The 19,837-nt window shown below is 36.7% G+C and overlaps 1 protein-coding gene across 4 annotated transcripts in view; it reads right to left on the bottom strand.

Annotated features, from left to right (window-relative positions):
* LOC127619886 (engulfment and cell motility protein 1-like) overlaps positions 1-19,837 on the bottom strand; it is a 144,308-nt gene that overhangs the window by 61,107 nt on the left and 63,364 nt on the right. For 3 of the 4 annotated variants that reach the window (XM_052092910.1, XM_052092913.1, XM_052092909.1), the window contains exons 2-10: positions 14,799-14,930; positions 14,063-14,103; positions 13,858-13,930; positions 13,705-13,755; positions 11,970-12,139; positions 6,396-6,431; positions 3,244-3,343; positions 1,578-1,729; positions 1,387-1,465 (exon numbers count right to left, since the gene is read on the bottom strand). In XM_052092910.1, coding sequence (XP_051948870.1) covers positions 1,387-1,465; positions 1,578-1,729; positions 3,244-3,343; positions 6,396-6,431; positions 11,970-12,139; positions 13,705-13,755; positions 13,858-13,930; positions 14,063-14,103; positions 14,799-14,876 — 780 coding nt within the window. In that variant the 5' untranslated portion in view covers positions 14,877-14,930. The remainder of the gene's footprint in view (positions 1-1,386; positions 1,466-1,577; positions 1,730-3,243; positions 3,344-6,395; positions 6,432-11,969; positions 12,140-13,704; positions 13,756-13,857; positions 13,931-14,062; positions 14,104-14,798; positions 14,931-19,837) is intronic. The other variant, XM_052092911.1, reaches the window with a different exon arrangement.

Raw genomic sequence — 19,837 nt, 5'->3', positions numbered from 1 at the left:
AGCAGCATTTTATTTTGAAATGTCTAAAACCAGTGGACCATTAAGGATCAATGTGTCACTGATGGGCAGTCACACCCTATTGGCTTGTCGTGTGATTGACATTTTGACATGAGTGTGACAATGAAGGGAAATGAGCAGAGGGCAAAACTGACTAAAGAGTGAACCTTTATGTTTCATGGGCATTTACATGTTTCATGTGAACAGATGTTGCTTATATGCCATGTTTACACTTATAACTGATTATAAGAAAAATAAACAGAACATAAAATACTGCATATTATTATTATTATTTAGAGGATGCGATTATCTTTCAAATGAGCCCAGAATTACTCAGATGCATAGATCATTAGATAATCCAAAGTAAGCACAATGTAACATATGGCCACCATGTGATGGCGCCAAGTAAATAATACAGACTCAATGATTCAGACTCATTGAGTCAAAATGCACTCATTCTGTGAAATCTCATTACTAAAATCATGTCTGCATGCTATGCAAACCTTAAGTCATAGTTGTGTTTGCAAGTGTAATTAGTTCTTATGTACAATTATTATGTTTTATGTGTTTGGAAAGGCTTTTGGACATGGAGACATTTTTGTACACTAGGCTCAATTATATTTGTAATGCTATAACTATTGATTGCTTTGTCGTATCAGCACAAAATGTTTCTCAGTTACAGTTGACATGATTGGGGACAAAAAACAAAAGCAGTTTTTCGGAGCCACATTATTTACACCCAGAGATATATAATGTCATATCAGAAAAATAAAAAAATAAAATGTATTGTCGAGAAACAAGCCTTTAATTTTGGGTATGCCACTGAAACAGGAAATCTTTATACCCTTAGAGCTTAAAGCACTGTGAAGGACAGATTTGAAATACGATAGATAGAAACTATAGATTTTTTAAAGTTGTTGACTATACGTATGGAAACATATAGAAACAAAAAATTTAAAGTACAGTGCAAAATATTCAGACATTCACAAAATTTTAAGTATACAAGTAAAGCATACAAGTTAAAATAAAATGGACTAATGGCTTCAGTTGAAGCATATACTGTATAATCGATTAATACCTTCAGAGCTCAAGGTTGGTCTGTCTTTAAAAGGTTTATACGTTACAGTAAAAAAAAATAATTTCCCTATAGAAAAAACTAATGGAATTATTACTTCCAGAACCAGACTGTTGCACTATATAGAGAGTTTTGTGGAGCAGGAATTTGGACCAGTGATTTTTCAGTGGAAGCTAGTCAGCTTGAAGCATCAAAAATAGAAAATTTGTCGAAACTACATGTTAGCTACATGTCACACCTGATTAGTCACTCTTTAGTCCAGACAACAAAAATCAAATGGAAAAAAAACAAGTGTGTGTGTGTGTGTGTTGTACCTGTCTTTTTTCCTCAGGGGCTTTGAGGAACAATGCATTAATCACTGCGATGGTGTAAGTCTGAATGTCCTGATCCGTCCTGGTCCCAGAGAGATTAAAACAAAATAAAACAGAGACAGCAGCAATTAAATCAACTCTATTAGTCCATTAAATCATGATGGATGGAGAGGGAACTAGCCATAGCTCCATACCCTTGTAGGTGAGGAATGAGCTGGCCAATGGTGATTTCTTGAGCCACCTTCTGGTAGAGATCTTGACTGTTGAGTACCATGGATTCCAGGATGGCCAGAGATCTCTGCAGCACTGCAGTGTCCATGGCAGATTTGCAGACATAACTGGCAATCTAAAGATGAAGACACATGGCTTTGATTGTTAAGGATAGCATAAGACCAGCCTTAATGATATAGTGTGTAAATGAACCTGTACTTTGTAAACTACAAAAATAAAGATTGCCACAACAATAGAGAAAATTCTAGAAAGACTTTAGAAAACCAGGGACCTTAGTCTGGGTAGACAGCATAGTTCATTTGAAGGAATGTTAAGTCCTATGCAACAGCCTTCTTTAAATTTGCAAGTCTTCTGAAATTGGTTGACTCTGTTCAAAAAAGCGGTCAAATTATTCGTTCACGAATCTGACTGATCCGGTTCTCGATTTCAACTCTCTGAATCAACGATCCAATAACAGAAAGATTATCAGTGAATAATGACTTAAATTGCATGTTGTTTCTCAGACAAAGCTATCATAGTGCTTGTAAAGTATTGGAATATAGTGAACAAGTCATTTGAACCACTTTTATGATACTTTAATGGGGCTTTTGCATCCCTTTTGAAGCAAATATATATACACACACTACTGTGCAAATGTTTTAGGCACTTGTGAAAAACTTTCAAAGTGAGGATTTCTTAAATTAATGGCTTAAATAGTTTTCATTAATCAATTAACATCATACAAAGTCCAGTAAACAGAAAAAGATCTAAATCAATATTTGGTGTGACCACGTTTGCCTTCAAAACAGCACCAGATCTCCTACTTACACCCGGTCACAGGTTTTCCTGGTTGTTGGCAGATAGGATGTTCTAAGCTAAGTGTTCAGTGGGGGGCTCTGTGAGGGTCATACCATCTGCTGCACATGTTCTTCTATTCTAATCTTTTTTATTTGCAAAAGTAAGGTTTGGGAATATAAAATGTATATTTCCAATTGACATACTAAAGTAGCAGATGTAAATAACCATCTTAAGACAATTTGTTTTGGGAAACATCTGATGTGCCTAAGACTTTTGCACTGTACTGTACGTATATGTATAACGCAATACTTTTTCTCATGATATTGTATCGGTACATACGATCCATTTATTGATATTTATATTTAACTATTCGTGAATTAATATCATGTAAACACTTGGCACACTGTTACTTCCAAATCAATTTCATGAGCTCATCAAGAGACAAAAATGTTATGTTTCGAGCTACATACTCTTCATCAGACATCAGTATATAACTGAAATATACCCAATTGAATTGGAATTGAAATTGAAATGAGAAATAATTCATAATGACATGTGTATTGCAATATATATCGTATCGTGAGGAGCCAGGCAATACCCAGCCCTACTAAAGAATTTCTCCTTATGCGTCCCACAGAAGAGAGAAAGTCATATGGGTTTAGAAATCAATTAGGATGAGTAAATAGTATGAAAGAAGTTGTGTTGTTCTGTGAACAATTTCTTTAAGGCAGCATAACCCACTGAACACGTTGAACGGAATGTACTTCCATCCCTCACAGTCTTGTTTTCATTTGTGTCAAATAACATATGGCGTGTACTTTGACTAAGGTCCACTGCTGTCATTGGACGCACCTTTTTGATGAAAGCCACAGAGAAGGTGTCCCAGGAGACAATGCCATGATCCATGAGCTCCACGAAGGCGGTCAGTGTGAAGGAGAGCAGGTCACCAAAGCTATAAAAGACAAAATAACAGACACTAGCCATGTATCTACAGCTCTACCGCACAGAAAGAGCAGCTAAGCTTCAGCTGAACAGAGCGATAGGGAGCGAAGGGATCGATAGCAGCTACAGGGAGTGAGCCAGTGTTGGACAACACAGAGCATGGAGGCAGCCCAGCTCAGCTGATGTCCCTTTCCTTCAGAAGAGCAGTGAATGCCAGAGAGCTGGTAGCAGAGGCAGTAGTGGAATTACAATAGCAGAGATGTACAGGGCTTTCATGCAGCTGCTTGCTCTGAACATTGTCGTTATGGTGACTTTGCCACACAAAAGAAGACACTAGTCCTAAGGAAAATTCTAGGTTAGATACAACTTGATGATGCATTCCATTTAACTCACAACTACCTGCTTGGAAAAGTGCCATGGAATGACATTTGAAGATGGAATTACAACTTGGAAATGGGTGTGGAAATCCTCATTGATTTTGCCAAGATACAGATGCACGACGTCACACCAACAGGGAGATGTCCAAAGTTTATAATGAACACTTTTAAGCACATAAATATAATAAAAGATTCTAAGTTCCTTCATTACATGATAGTAAAACCGGATTGGCAAATGTTTGCAGGTAAATTATCTTTTGTTAATCATACACCTGTTGTGCACTTACAATACAAGTCTATGGGGAAATGTACAATGCCACAGAAGCTGTCAATAGAACTAAAACTGTATTTAACCCAGAATATTCCTTGAAGTCATTCAAGGACTTACTTTAATGATTTGAGTAAAACAGGCCTCTTCTGAATAAAAAATCTCAAGCTGGCTTTAAATGAAAAAGTCTGCCCTCTATTGGCACAAATAACTCAGTACATGCCTCGTCTTAGTTTATCAAAATCAAAAACTGAAACAAAAAGTAAAACTTAAAGCATAAGATACCATAAGACTTCTGTGATAAATAACACAAATTTCACTTTACAAAGCCAGTAACAAAAACAAAGATAAATAATAACATTAACGTAAAAGAACAGAAAATGTCAAATCGGGAGATGTGAAAAAGAAATGTTGATTGTTGATGTGTTGAGTTTTTTGAGGGCAGCAGGGAGTTAATACAGCATTTGTTAGACCTCAGAGACATTAGTTTGAAAACAGCAATCTATTAAATGTACCATTGGGGAAAGGAAGCATTTGCAGCTGGAATTAGGCGGAACTCTACAAAGAATTACCACGGTGAGACAAAGAGATATTTTATCTCCCAAATAACAAAAAGGGCTATTTAGAACGGTTTTTAAATGTGAAGTGGTATATCTCAATGGGAATATGACCCTAGCTGAGGTCACGGGTTGTTGACAACTAATCATTTTAGAGGGATCCTGAGCAACAGGATAATGAGCAACAAGTAGTGGTTTGGAAACACTGCTTCAAAAATGTAAAGTTATTTACAGGTTTTTGGGTCACCCTCATGAAGCTCTTTAAAAAAAGTTAGAATTTTTTTCTTCTTCCATAGCTTAAAAAAGATTATATTTTAAGGAATGCACAACAAATGTCCACACACCAAAATTAAGACCAGTGACCAGTGACTGTCAAGCTCAAAAAGAGAAAAAAGTATTATAAAATACCATAACTCATACATGATGTGTTTAAAGAAATAGGTCACCCATTTACTCACCTTTAAGCCATCCCAGATGTGTATGACATTCCTTCTTCAGCAGAACTGAAGTGAAGATTTTTATAAGCAGATTTCAGCTCTGTTTGTCCATACAATGAAAGTGAATGGGTGCTGGCTATTTGACAGTCCAAAAGACTTATCTTGGGAGCATAAAAGTAATCCACATGATTCCAGTCGATCAGTGAAAGTCTTCTGAAGCAAACAGAAGATGTTAACTTTAAATTGCTGCTTCTGCCCACCACTGTATTTCTGTTTGAAATGACCAAACTCTCGCGTGACGTTCGTTCCTCTGTTGTATACAAAGCACGCTTTCGACTTGAACGTGCCATTGCGCTTACATTACTGATGCATCGACTGCTGGCAGGAAGAGATTTTTTAAAGTTAATAAAGTTTTAATTATCAATTAATAATCAATTTTTTACACAAACTTATTGATTTGCTTCAGAAGGCATTCATTGATCGACTGGCACCTCTAATGGCACCCATTTACTTGCATTGTATGGATCAACAGAGCTGAAATCTGCTTATAATCTTCACTTCAGTTCTGCTAAGGAAAGTCATACACATCTGGGATGGCTTAAAAGGTGAGTAAAACATGAGAGGATTTTCATTTTGGGGTGAACAAACACTTTAAGCACTTACATTTTAGTCTATTCCTCTCACATATCTCTCACATGTGTTTAGAAGACTTGAAATATAGCACACATGGACTATCTTTATGGTATAATATAGTTTGTTTTTGGTCCTTTTGGAGCTTGACAGCTATTGGTCACCACCCAATTTTGTTCGAGCAGTGTGAACATTCATCTCCTTTTGTGTCATACAGGTTTTGACAGACCTGAGGGTGAGTAAACAATAACAGAATTGAAACTTTTGGTAAGCTATCTCTTTAAGGAGCATAGGGCACATAGCAGATCATGAATTTGTGGTCTCGGCTGTGAACAAGACCTAATTCTTAAGGAGTAGTTGCAAGACAGTACGTGTCTTTTGAAGTATGTGCCAACTACATTCGATTTCTGCATAGATCAGGTACTCAGATATACACAAATCAAAAAAAAATTTAATAAAAATGTCCTTATTGGTAGGAATTGAAATAACAAACAGAAAAAAACTCCAAAGTTTCCCAAGTGTGGTTAGTATAAAGCTACCCCAAAAGCACCGAAGTTGCCCAATACCACATGCAAAAGAAAGAATGAAAGCTGATTTGGTTACATGGAAGTAAACATCCAAAACAAAACCAGAAAATGAACAGAAAATGGTAGTGAGTGCAATGGTTGCCAAGTGTTCCCATCAGTTTGATTGGTTTTGAGCACTGAGGCCAGAGCCCAATCATGCAGACGCTCGGCTCGGAGATTAGAGGGTAAGAGACAGGGAGTTATCCAGCTCAGGGGGAGGGGCTTACCAGGGCTTCATTATCTTCTGTAGTTTCTGATACCGTCTGAAAAGATTTAAAAACTTTGACGTCAGGGAGACAAACACTTACACAGCCTGGGTCCAAATATTCCATTATGAAAATTACAACCAAATTACAGAAAATCTGTGGAAAGTTTACACAAGGCTTAAAATAATATACAACATGTCTTAAACCTCCAGTTATACATGAGCTGAGAGAATAAACATTGCTAAGAAAATTCACTCTAACACAACACTTGAAAAAAAAAAAAAAAACATCCAAAGAGACACAAAGCATGCAAAGCACAACACTAGAAATAGGAAAAGCACACTGCAAATGAACATAACGTTGCATTCACACTAGCATTTAATGCACAATATGTGCAGAACTTCCAATAAAGTCAATGAGTAAGTGTAAATGATTACCAAAAGTATCCATAACAAATTAATATTCTTTATAATTATCTTGTTTCATCACATGGTCCTGTCAGCAGGGCTATGTTCTACACATATGACTCACTGTGTGAGACATTATGGCCATTAAAGTTGACACATTGCCCGTTTGCTTTGTCTTTGCCTGACCTAATGACTTGCACTCTACTTTTGATGACTGCCTGGCAAGGGTGTAAAGTAACTGAGTAAAAATACTTAAGTATTAGTTTTTTTTTTTTTTTTACTTAAGTGCAATATAAACTGAATACTTGTACTTTTACTTAATTACATTTCCAAAGAATAAAATAGTACTTTTTAATCCTTAAAATTTTTTTACTTAAAAAATGCACATGACATTTTTGAAGATAATTTTCTTTCATTTTACTGTATTAAAGCTGCCTTTTCACTGCATCCGATAAACGACAGACTATAGGTCAGTCATTCCAAATAGAGTGTCGCACGGTGGCTGTGTAGAGTTACGACCATCTGAAGAGGTGGAATTTCATATCTGTTTTGAGCTTCGGATATGTTAAAATATTTGTGCGACTAGACCATTTGTGACAACCGACTGAATGTAGCATATTCATTCAAAACTATAAGCGCACAGTGAGAAATACTGACAGTTTTATTCAAAACACATTCTACTTCTACAGGTTGATCAGTTATGAAAAAAATATAATTCGCATTGCAAATAAACAGAAATCAAAAGGCCTTTGAAAATTAAATGTGTACTTGTCAATTATTTCTACTCTTGACATTTATCTACTGAATCCCATTGGTTATACAGAAAATAAATACATTCTGTTATTATAAAACAATAGTGCATCGATATATCAAAATGACAGTTGCGATGGAATCACATCAATACTGAATTGTTTCAACATATTTATAATGTACAGTCTATTTTATAAACCGCAACTGTCATCATCCACCAAATTTAGCTAACAGCTATAGATAAAGCTGGCTAACTAGCTAACGCCATCATATAAACACAAGTCAATGTATCATGCAAATAAAAGTGATTACTTCAATCTACAGTCTGGCATAGTCAGACCTATATCCACACTTTCTTTTAGCTCTGTTCCAGCACATATGAATGTATATTGCTTTAGACATATCTGTCAAAAGTACTATTCATTTCTTTTTAACTGTTATCAGTGGCCTCAAACAAAGTGCTACTGCAGCACGTGAACAGTAGAGGGAGCTACCCAACTAGTTATTCAATCTTGTGGCTGGCCACATTCATGCCCCATGATGTAATCAAGCCCAATCCTGGAGCACTTGCTCTTTACCCTCAAGAGTGCTGTCATGCTCAAGTCTTTTGAATAATCATCGCCTGGTCAGTGGCTAACAGGAATCCATGGCAAGAATGCAAGACAGTATGTGCTTGTGTGCATGTGCGTGTCCACTTGGATTCTTAATGGTATGAAAGGACTTCATAGAAACCCACACATGGGCTCTTTCAGGTCAGGAGCTGTTGACACAGAGCTGCTTTATAGAAAACATACCCATGGAAATGATTTCCATGGTCAACTCTCCAGTGCACCGAGATGTTGAAACACCTCGGTTGATGGCACAGAGTTATGATAAGTAAAAACGCAGCTATTGATTCAGCGAGTTAAAACCAACATCCCTACGGCAAGCTAAATCCATCCAGCCAACGCAGCACAAGAGGGAAATCACTGCTGCTCACGAAAGAAAAATAATGAATCAGGCAATTCATTTAAATGTTATCCTATCTGACTGTATACAATAAAAATGACTAATGAAAAATAACAACAAAGAATACTTAGAGTATCAAATCCAACTTAAAATTGTATTTCTTAGCGAATCTGAATCCAAGCCTAGCCTTATTTATTCATGTTCACAGAAACTTAGATGAGCTACTGTTGTTTCTGATGTTTATTTCTATGGTAAATGTTTTTTACCACCCTTTCGGTTGTCTAACGTTTCTTCTTACTGCATACTGTAACGTGTATAAAATGTTGTTTATTGTTATATTATTCCTTTTAAGAAAAATGTGTTGTTATGCATTTTACTGGTTTGTAATGTTTTGTGTATCTGTGTGTGGGGACGCAAGGGAGTAAACTGTGGGCAGAAGGGGTTCACCGTTGTTTCAAGTGTGGTTCTCCAAACAGTTACAGAGTGTACGGAATGGCTGTTGCTGACAACAGCCTTAAATAAACACTGTTTAAGTGATCAACCTCATGTGTCTTTATTGTGAAGCTACATTTTAAATCCCTTTTCTGTAAACACCTCATGACTGGCACCTGGTGAAACCAGAAGTGGATTTGAATACACTCGCTTGACCAGAAATGAAACATGCAGTATGCAACTATCCCATTGTTCGAATAAAATCCAGGAATGTGTATTAGTGTACTTGACATTAAATACTTTTGTTCTGCGGTGACATGCTATACGAACTCCATCTAATTGATCTTTTTAAACAATATTATTATTGTATTAAAATTATTATGAACGCAGGTATTATGACCTCATAACTGAGAATATGTTAAATATTTGTGTAAGTAAAAACATTTGTACATCCGTCACACTGCAGGACTATTTAAAATAAGCTGATAATAGGGAAAAAAATGGGTAAAAAAAACTTAAATGGTAATCAGTTACGGGATTTAAGATTTACAATGTCCCTTTTACATGAATAAAAAGTTGAGCCTAAAATGTATGATTTAACTCAACACGACATCTAAAACATGTGGTGCTCTTACACGAGATCCTAACAAAACACAATAGCTGTATCTGAAAACGCATATTGTCTCAGTATGTACTGTATTTGATGAAGGACGCACTTATCTGCCGGCAAAATAGTACGTTCTTTTAGGTATGCATGCAAATAGTATGAATAGATTTAGGACATACTTCATTTGTGGACGTGGGAATTGTCTCGTGACCCAAATATATGACGTAATAAAAACAACCGCGAAAACTATCTGCTTTGGTTTTGTTAAACAAGCACCATTTAAGCACAAGGAACAATTATCTTGGTATATATAGCAATTACAGTTAAGAAGAGCCGTCCGCCCGGCAATTCACCGCCGTTCCGTTAAATCCAGTGTTTTGAACGTGACGTCGCATCAGCTCCTGAGGGATTATGGGATCGTTTAGTGTCCAGTCCATCCGCACTTAAACATCTCACCGGAAATAGTAGGTCATCTGGATACTTCTCACTTACTGTTTCATGAATACTGAGGATTCGGACATACTACTCCATTGGCATACTGTTCTATGTATAGTATACAGTATAGTACAAAATTTTGGATATTCGGACACAGTGAGTGAGACATGGCACTATACGGTTAAAGACGTCCATCTAGCGCATGTTTACATAGAAAAACTATTGAAAAACTGCCCGAACAATGCAAAAATGTGTTTGTGTGAGCCAGCCCTTGAGTCAACTACCCATTATGACAGTAAATAGGGCCAATTCTGGTTTCATGTTGACTAATTTCTAGGGAATGAAAGCTGTGTGGACCGAATTTGAAGTGGAGTTGTGGTGGTTTATCTTGTTTTACCAGCAGGTCCTCATGAAATTGGACAACCTTGTCTTTCCTCAAACAATTTATTCTCTCTAGCTCTTATAAGCTTAATAAATTCTTTATTGCTTTCTTATTCATTGTCTTTGCATCTACATATCTTTCTTAGTTCTCTTTTCTCTCACTTCTTGTTTCTGTACTCCATTGCACTCTCTTTCTCCTGAAGGCAGCTTCTGTCTGCTGGCAGATCTCTGCCGCCTCATGGGAGCACACAAGTTGAAAATGTACTAGCTCAGCAGATAGTCTATACCCGCTTTAACCTTCAGCTAAGATGGCCCTCATGGCCAGGCCACAAGGCTGCTTTAAATCAGAGAGGAGAGAATGAAATGTATACACTTCATTTATTATTAATATGCCTGTGTCTACACAATACACAATCTCTGCAGCTAATTCGGATGGTGCATCTCTGTTGAATGAAGGCACATTGCTGTGTTGTTGCATTGTGCTGTGTTTAAAGCTACATTGTTGTGTTGTATTTGAAGGCAAATTTCAATGTTCTTATGTTGTGTTTGAGGACACATTTTTTGTCATGTGTTTAAGGGCAAATTGTTGTGTTATGTTGTGTCTGAGGGAAATTGTTATGTTTGAGGGTAAATTGTGTTATGTTGAGTCTGAGGGCAAACTGTTGTGTTATGTTGTGTCTGAGGACAAACTGTTGTGCTATGTGGAGTCTGAGGGCAAACTGTTGTGCTATGTTGTGTCTGAGGGCAAACTGTTGTGCTATGTTGTGTCTGAGGGCAAACTGTTGTGCTATGTTGTGTCTGAGGGCAAACTGTTGTGCTATGTTGAGTCTGAGGGCAAACTGTTGTGCTATGTTGTGTCTGAGGGCAAACTGTTGTGCTATGTTGAGTCTGAGGGCAAACTGTTGTGCTATGTTGAGTCTGAGGGCAAACTGTTGTGCTATGTTGAGTCTGAGGGCAAACTGTTGTGCTATGTTGAGTCTGAGGGCAAACTGTTGTGCTATGTTGTGTCTGAGGGCAAATTGTTGTGTTATGTTGTGTCTGAGGGCAAATTGTTGTGCTATGCTGTGTCTGAGGGCAAATTGTTGTGCTATGTTGAGTCTGAGGGCAAACTGTTGTGTTATGTTGTGTCTGAGGGCAAATTGTTGTGCTATGCTGTGTCTGAGGGCAAACTGTTGTGTTATGTTGAGTCTGAGGGCAAATTGTTGTGCTATGTTGAGTCTGAGGGCAAACTGTTGTGTTATGTTGTGTCTGAGGGCAAATTGTTGTGCTATGTTGTGTTTGAGGACACATTGTTGTGTCGTGTTGTGTTTGAGGACACATTGTTGTGTCGTGTTGTGTTGTTTATGGAGGAAAATGTTTTTTGGTATATTGTGTCTGAGAGCACATTGTGTTCTTTGATAACCAAATATCGCTGAGCAACGTTTTTGGAATTTGAAAACAACATCTAGAATCTCATTGAGACATTTAAGCAAACAGAGTACAGTGAAAGTCATTGGCTCTTTATTGTTATATTCAGGCTTTCATCATCTTTGCCCTGCTAACAGGACAAACCAACGTGTGAACACCAAGAGCATCTTGATGAAAAACAGTTATAGAATGAAAGGTAGCCAGAAAAAGATGAAAAAAGTGACTTACTCTGTGCCGCTCTCCACCATCTGTGTGAGCAACGAGATGCCGTCGAGGTTAATGAACTCCTGAGCAAAGGTGATGTCTCGTGAAGAGCTGGCCAGATCCTTCAGAGCGTCCAGCTTCATGTCCATACTGGAGGACTGGATGCGCTCGTGCAGCTGCTGGGCCATCTGGGCCTGTTACCATGGCAACAGAAAAGGCGTGTTAATGAGCGGGTGACAGATCATCATGTAGGAAGTCATGCCTTTAGTAACACGATTCAAGAAAGTAGACGAGAAAGCTGTGTTCTAAACAACCCAGTGTACAATGCACTTTCAATATACACTACACGCACTGCCAAGTAGTGTATGAATTTTCAAAGTGTACTATCATTCCAAATGGAACACTTAACAATCTTTAACAACAGACACATTCACTGTTTAAAAGCTGATGGAAGTGAAGTTTCAAAGCGTGCAATGAGTTCCTGCTGCTTTAGCACATTTGCACCTCAGTTTAACACATCATATCAAACAGTTCACATATTCACACAGTGTGGGGTGACGGTAAATCATTCAACTTACAATTATAAGGTGCTGTCTTCACTAGTTCTCCATTATTTATAATTGTTTTGTCAGATCCGCAAAGCTGACAGGTAACACTCTGTTTTGGCGGTTGAAGAGGTGCATCTTTTTGTTGCATTTTCAGTGTTAACATACTACTCGCACTATTTACACTACAAAATGACATAGAATAGTGCAGAAGTGTGCAGTCTGGGATGTACCTAATATCACTGGCTTGCTGAGTTCCAAATGATTCCCTCACGACGGAGTATTAAGCTTGTTAGTGTATCACCTAATAGTTTTACATATTGAAATGGATCATTCACACATAAATGAAGATTCTATCATGATAAACTCAGTCTAATGTTGTTCCAAGCCTGTATGACTTACTTTCTTTTATGGAACAAAAAAGGTGATGTTCAGACACTAAATTCCAAGTGTTCAGAAGTAATGCGATAGTTTTTTGTAAGGAACAGCCCAAAATTAATTCATTATTCACTGATAATGTTCACATCCATTTTTTTAAACTTAGTTTTGAGACACATGAGAACCAGTGCTGTCACTGATGTTAAACCTGGTGCATGACATCTTGAAGAATCACGTTTGAAAAGAGATGGAGATGGAGATGAAGATTGTCAGTGAATAACAACTTAAATTTCACTGTATGCTTTCATTGCATGGAAAAGAACAGCGTGAACATTCTGCTAAACCTCTCCTTTGTGTTCCATGGAAGAAAGTCATACGTGTTTTGAATGGCATGAAGGTGAGTAAACGATGACAGAATTTGCATTTGTCAAACATGGCTAGTGCAAGAATGTGTGGTGTAGAACCTCACAGGAGGAGGAACAGGAATTGTTGTCATTATGCTAGAGGGGAACATTTCAAATGTCACAGACATCAGCTTTAAATATCATCATCCCCAAGCTGCAAATTCAGATGGGTCATCTGAAAGCCACTTTCTGAATGACATTACCATTCTAATATATATGGCACAAATACTTGCACAGAAACCACATTTCTTGACAGGTCACGTAAAAGTGTTTCTCAGCTTCTGACACTTTAGGAAGCTTTGGTAATGTAACCTTTCACCCTTTGCATTTGAAGGTTTACAGGAGCCAGATGGAGTGGGAGGGGGTCCAGAGGATAAAGGCAGTTCCCTCCGAGACAGAGAGTTAAAAAATAAACTCAAATTTGCTACTCACAGCAGATGTAGTAAGCCGCAGGATGGAGCCGTTTTTGATGTTGTTGCGATTCTGGGTTAAAAAGAAGAGATGTTGTTACGATTTGGGATGAGGCATCTTTTGAAATTAGCTTAGTAATGCTGGGTGTTTTTGAGATGTAGTGTTGTATTAAACCTTTTCGGTGACATAGAAGTTGGTGGAATCAGCATTCTGTAAGGCATAGGTTTCAGGGTTCGGCAAGTTCCACCTAGAGGGGATTCGGAGAAACATCAGAGATTGCTATTTGACGAAGTCTGTTGCCATGTAACAACATTTTTTTATAAATTATTCCAGCTTAAAGAAGAAAATGAGAAAAGTCTGTAAAATTCATGTTACTTACCCCTCACAGACTTCTTTAATGATGGCTGAGAGAGGCTTTTTCTGCAAAACAAAACATTTGACTTATTCTTCCAGACCAGGACCATACACGGTCTTCATGTCCAACAATAATGTCACGTTCACATCAGTTTCAGCAAATATTGACCATATGTGTGGTTGTGTCGATTGTCAAAATCAAGGGGATATTCAATAAACGAATATAAATGATTCAACAAAATATTCATTTCACATTTTTGCTTTTAAGCCCTCTAGTAAACTTGACCGATTGAAATCCATTGTAAGAGCATTACTGTAAACACAATATTTGTTTGATTTGAACAAGTCAAAATTATTTTCTGTGGTTATTGACAGCATGCCAAAGATTCTGTCAACAGAGCAAAACTTGTATTTACCCCAAAACAATGCTTTAAAGCAAGCATACACCATTGAGCCATTTTTCATAAACATAAATATACAGTATACAGTACTTCCAATGAAGTTGATGCAGATATGTGCAAACAAGCAAACTTTTCTAATGTCAAAAACTTTAGTTATAGACTTGGACCTTGCAGAAGTAAATATGAGTATCAAAGATGAGACCTGATAAATGACACTATGGCACAGAGATGCAAAGAGTGAAATCATGACAGTTAATACAGTTAGAGAGCAGTGAATCTCTTGGCCTGTGACCACTAGCAGCAGGTTCACAGCCACAGGCATATGGACAGGCTATTCTAAGTTTTGCTATTGGCATTAACCTGGTCTATCTCCATGAGTTTGGGAAAGGCCCCCGGCCACTCGATGGCCACCTTCAGGATGTCTGCTGGGGGCGGCATGACTGCGCTGATGGAGGGTGTGGCCTCTCACTGCTGCCTGGCTCTCATCCAAGCCTATAGAGAGAGACAGAGAGGGTCATTTTATGCATACCAATTCCAAAAATTGCATTTAACTGAGAAATATAGATGAAAGGCCATTAAATAAATAAGCTTATTGCTTTCATATTCTGAATGCTTAATTATTATTGAGACACAGAATTGGAACACCGTTTATTCATAAAGTCCTACAAATCCTTTGCGTGTTTGTTTATTAAATATTTTGAATAATTTGATTATGTATTAAGTTACCAACAAGATCTCAGTACTCTCAGCTTTATTTAACCGATATTGTTAATCTATTCTGCAGCTTTTCTCATAGTTTCAACAAACATCAGTGCAGAAATGTAAAATATTTTATTTAAATAAAAAAATCTGGAACTGGCCATATTAAAGTATCCCATAATATTGTGGAATTATGTTTTTTAAGCTTGTGTCTTGCTATACTTCAAAAAAAAAAAAAAAAAAAAAAAAAAGGAAATACACATTATTATCTAAATATTATTCAAATTCAGCCTTATCGCTCAAGATCAACTAAGGATTATTTATGAAGCCAAGTATTCTACTGGTTACACTCAATTCATAAATAAAAATACAAAAAAGAAATACATTAAAATATATATATACACATTTAAAAAAAAATTAAAAAAATAATAATAAATAAAAAAATATATATATATATATTTCAAAGTAAAGTGTGCCATTAAATATTTTTGAAATAAATGACTTCAAGTTCTATCAGGAAGACTCACTGACTTGAGTGAAATTGTGCCAGTCATAGCAGAGTTAGTCTTTGGGAGAAACACCAACAAAACTAAAACTGGTAAGAAACACGATTAGGTATTTACATTGAAACCTGTTTGAGTCAAAAGATTAGAGTCTCTAGTTTCATCTGATAAGCCATTTAAAAATGTGAGCAATTTATTGGCAAACACTACAATGCCAAACACAATGTACACAAATGTGTACATTAGCACAAGTTTTTCATTAGAAATCCAATATTTACTGTGCATTTTTACATTGAGAAAAAAAATTCTTTCAGAGGCATTCTATGGAGTTAGGATGAAAATATGTTGCATTTCGAACTGTTCTGAGACCAGTGTAGACAAACTGGAGGTTCAGTCATTCACTTAATAGGGAGCAAGAGAGCATCCTATAGCTTTCCTATGAAGCCAACTCCATTCAATCCAAAACTCAGATCAAAAGTTCAGTTTCAGGCTGCAGATGACGTTTGGACCACACCAGACATGGAACAATGATAATCAATACTTATATTCAGAATTTATAATGTATAAACTTATTTTAACGTGGTTTGCAGTGATTGGACAATGTATTACTTGTATCAGAATAAATTCTGCTTGGTAAAATGCTTCAGCACTGGCTATCACTTGTTTGTAGGGATGCACCGAAATGAAAATTCTGGGCCGAAACCGAAACCGAAAATCCAGGATGCACTTGGCCGAAAACCGAAACCGAAATTTTTACCTATTTAAAAAAAAAAAAATGTTGTGTATAATTGTATTAATTTTATACTTTTTCATTAATTTCATGAATTTAATTAATCTGAATTGAAAAACTACAAACCAATAAAATAAATCACACTTTTATTGAAAATAACACCAAAATTGGACAAAAAATATATTAAAACTATATTAAATATTATTCTTCTTTCAGTTCTGTAAAAATCAAATTTTACAGATTTTATTAACAATTATCCAAATAATGTAAAGTTTTAGAAAACTATTATATGCACAACAACAGTCAAGTAATGAACTTAGCTAGCATCTTTGAAAAAGTTTAAATATGCAACAGTAATTTTTATTAAAACAAAAGGCAGAACACAGAATGGCAGAGGGCCTCTATTCCACTGATCTATATATATATAATTATATATATAGATCAGTGCTCTATTCTGTTTATGTAAACGTATGTACACTTCAAGTGAAAATGATTGTGCAAAACAGCAGTAATTGAACTAAATCCAACCTCAACTGTAAACGACAGATGTATCCTCAAGTGAAGAACAAGTGTAATGTAATTGCTATACACATCAAATTGGACCGCTTTCTATTTAACTACAAGTGACCGGTTTCTCTTCAAGATCAAAAGTTGCTAAACATTCTGACAGTCTCTCCTGTCAGAAAGCTCATCAAGAACATGAGATGCTGCACTGAACAGTCTCTCACTCTCTGTGCTGGTGCTTGGGCAGATAAATACCTGTGCGCAATCCGCGCAAGCAAAGGAAATCGGTGTTTGTTTATGCGCCCGTAGTCAAGGAGATTGTCGCTTCTGGCGTAGTTCAGCTAGATACGTCTCAAGTTGTGGTGTAGCTGCGCTAGTTGTGACATTTTCCTGTAGAATCTCTTGCTGTATTCTGTATATATATATATATATATATATATCTTAAAAGTTCTGCTGAATAAACACTGCAGATCGCAAATTTGATGTCCTTATCAGAAACTTTGAAGAATTTCCACACCGCTGACATGATCGGCCTTTGTTTGGTAGCGCTGTGATAAGGGCTAGATCGATCCAGATTGAAATCTGAGCACTGAGGGGCGGGACGAGGAGGTATATATTTTCCTTTTTTCTCTTTCGGCCGAAAACCGAAAGTGCCGAAAGTGCCATTTTCGGCCGAAAATTTTCGGCGGCGGAATTTCGGTGCATCCCTACTTGTTTGTTTGACAGTGCAATGAGAAAAATATTGAGATTGTGTAGCCAAAATAGAAAAAAAAATGTGTAACATAAAAGTCCAATTATTTTTAATGTTAGTTGTAATTTCTGTAATGTCTCAAAAGCATAAATAACCAAAAGTCCTGGGAAATATCAAAAACAATTTGATAAAAAAAAAAAAATCAATAAAATTTAGATTGATAAATGTATAACTTATAAAATTTTGATAAATGTATAACTTAGTCCCATTGTCCACATATGTGGACATACATTTTTAGGATAACTAATTGCTTTAAAATTTGTTTTTGGCATGTTTATTAGGTGCTACTATTTACAAATCAAAAAAGAAATGGAAAATGCACACAGCAGTCATACTAGAGTCTCAGGAGGATAAAGTACATTCACAAATATAAGGCTAACACATTTGTGCATTGTCAAACTAATAAAAGTTAATTCAAGAGCAAATTTTCAATTAAATATCTAAATATTTAATTAATAACTTTGTCTAAAATACCATTAAACGTAAGTACAATAAAACAGTTAATCCTCTGATAAAGGGAAATTAACATCCACTAAAGCCCTGTATAAATTATTCAGTACATCTGGCAGTTAGACTAGTGCTGGTCATCACTGGTCCTTGTGGATAAACCCTGTTACATGTTTAATCCATTGTTCCATAATGCATGGGGTTGATTCTTGGAGGGAAAACAAGAACACATGCAGCCAGTGAAACAAGCATTCATTCAAGCCATTCAAACAAGCTGCCTTGTCACTAGTCTGCCATGACTCATCCCATAATACTCTCCACAGACACTACCCAGGCTCTGTTGCTATGGCAGCGGTTCCATTCGAAGTTTACAGGGCGGTTGTCTTGGAAATGTTTGTTTCATTACTTGTAGGAAGTTTCCATATTAAAAATGTCATGTCTTATGACAAATGTCAATTCATTTTGCACAGCTTCTTTTCAAATAGAATATCTACACTCTTTCAAACATTTACATTTTGTATTCATTATTGTATAATTAAAATATTTTTTTACAGTTTTTAGAGGTACTGCTAAGGCACCAGAGTCTTAAAGAGAATTGGGAATGGGCTCTTTTGACCAGTAAGCACCTTATCAACTACCCAGAGAACCTTTCAAATTGCATAACAACATGCTAACTTTGTGGCAGCAAGTTTTTCCACTGATGAGCCCTCCTTACACCCAACATTTAAAAATCAAGAGAGATCAGAGATGAGATTATATAAACTATAAAAATACACTGAGAAAAATAAACAAATTGTGATGAGTCAGAAATAGGCAACCTTTGTCCACAGGAGCACAAGGTACCCTTTTTTCCCCACTGACAGATGAGTCTCTGTCCCACATGTGCGTATTTTACACAGAGTGCATACTAAAGAGGGCTTAGAATAGCATTAGTGTCCCATGTGGATATAACCTTCTTCACTGATGTATAAAGAGCCCTTAATGGCAAACATAGGAATACATGCAACAAAATTGAAGAAGTCTGAGTTTGTTGTGTGTTTGTGTGTGTGTTTGTGTGTGTGTGTGTGTGTGTGTGTGTGTTCTTAGCTATAGTTCAAAATATTAAAAATCTGTTCACAGTTTAGAATCTAAAATGTCTTGGCGTGATGTTGCACAAAATTTGGTGCCAGTCACATGAATCCCCTAGGAGGAGTATTTAAAAGTTCAGAGCCTGCGATTTTCAGAAAATCCAAAATGCCCGACTTCCTAATGGGCAGAGCTAATGACGGAATATGAAAGTTGTTCAGTTTTATGATAACTATACATGTACCAATTTTGTTGACGGTAGATGAAAATGGGGGTGCTAAAGAGCCCCCCTAACATTTTCAAGGGGGCACTACTGTGTCATTCGTCCATGCGTGTTTACGTCATATCCGTAAGCTGAGAATCAAGGTCTGGCTGTATGTTGAGAAGCGGGAAGCAAGTGCAACAGCGACAGCTGTTCAGTCAGTCCAGTCGTGGTTTCAGGAGTCTGTTTTTTTACTGTTTGGCTATGCTTTAATTAATTAAACATTACCCATGTGTACTGATCGGAAAGTTTAGTTTCTTCAGTGAAGTTACTATTATATATTTACTAATCATGACTTCTGAGTATTTTATAACATTGCTGCAGTTTTGAGTTTACCAAATTGCGTGTACCGCTGTTTTCTCAGGCTATTTTTTTCCTTCTTTTTTTTGGGGGGGGGGGGGTTGCTGAGGAAGACCTAATGGTCTAAACTTTGCAAGC

Source organism: Xyrauchen texanus, chromosome 26, assembly GCF_025860055.1.
Source record: "Xyrauchen texanus isolate HMW12.3.18 chromosome 26, RBS_HiC_50CHRs, whole genome shotgun sequence".
NCBI classification, from domain to species: domain Eukaryota; kingdom Metazoa; phylum Chordata; class Actinopteri; order Cypriniformes; family Catostomidae; genus Xyrauchen; species Xyrauchen texanus.
The sequence above is the reverse complement of the archived record's forward strand: the minus strand, read 5'-3'. Positions and strand labels throughout refer to the sequence as shown.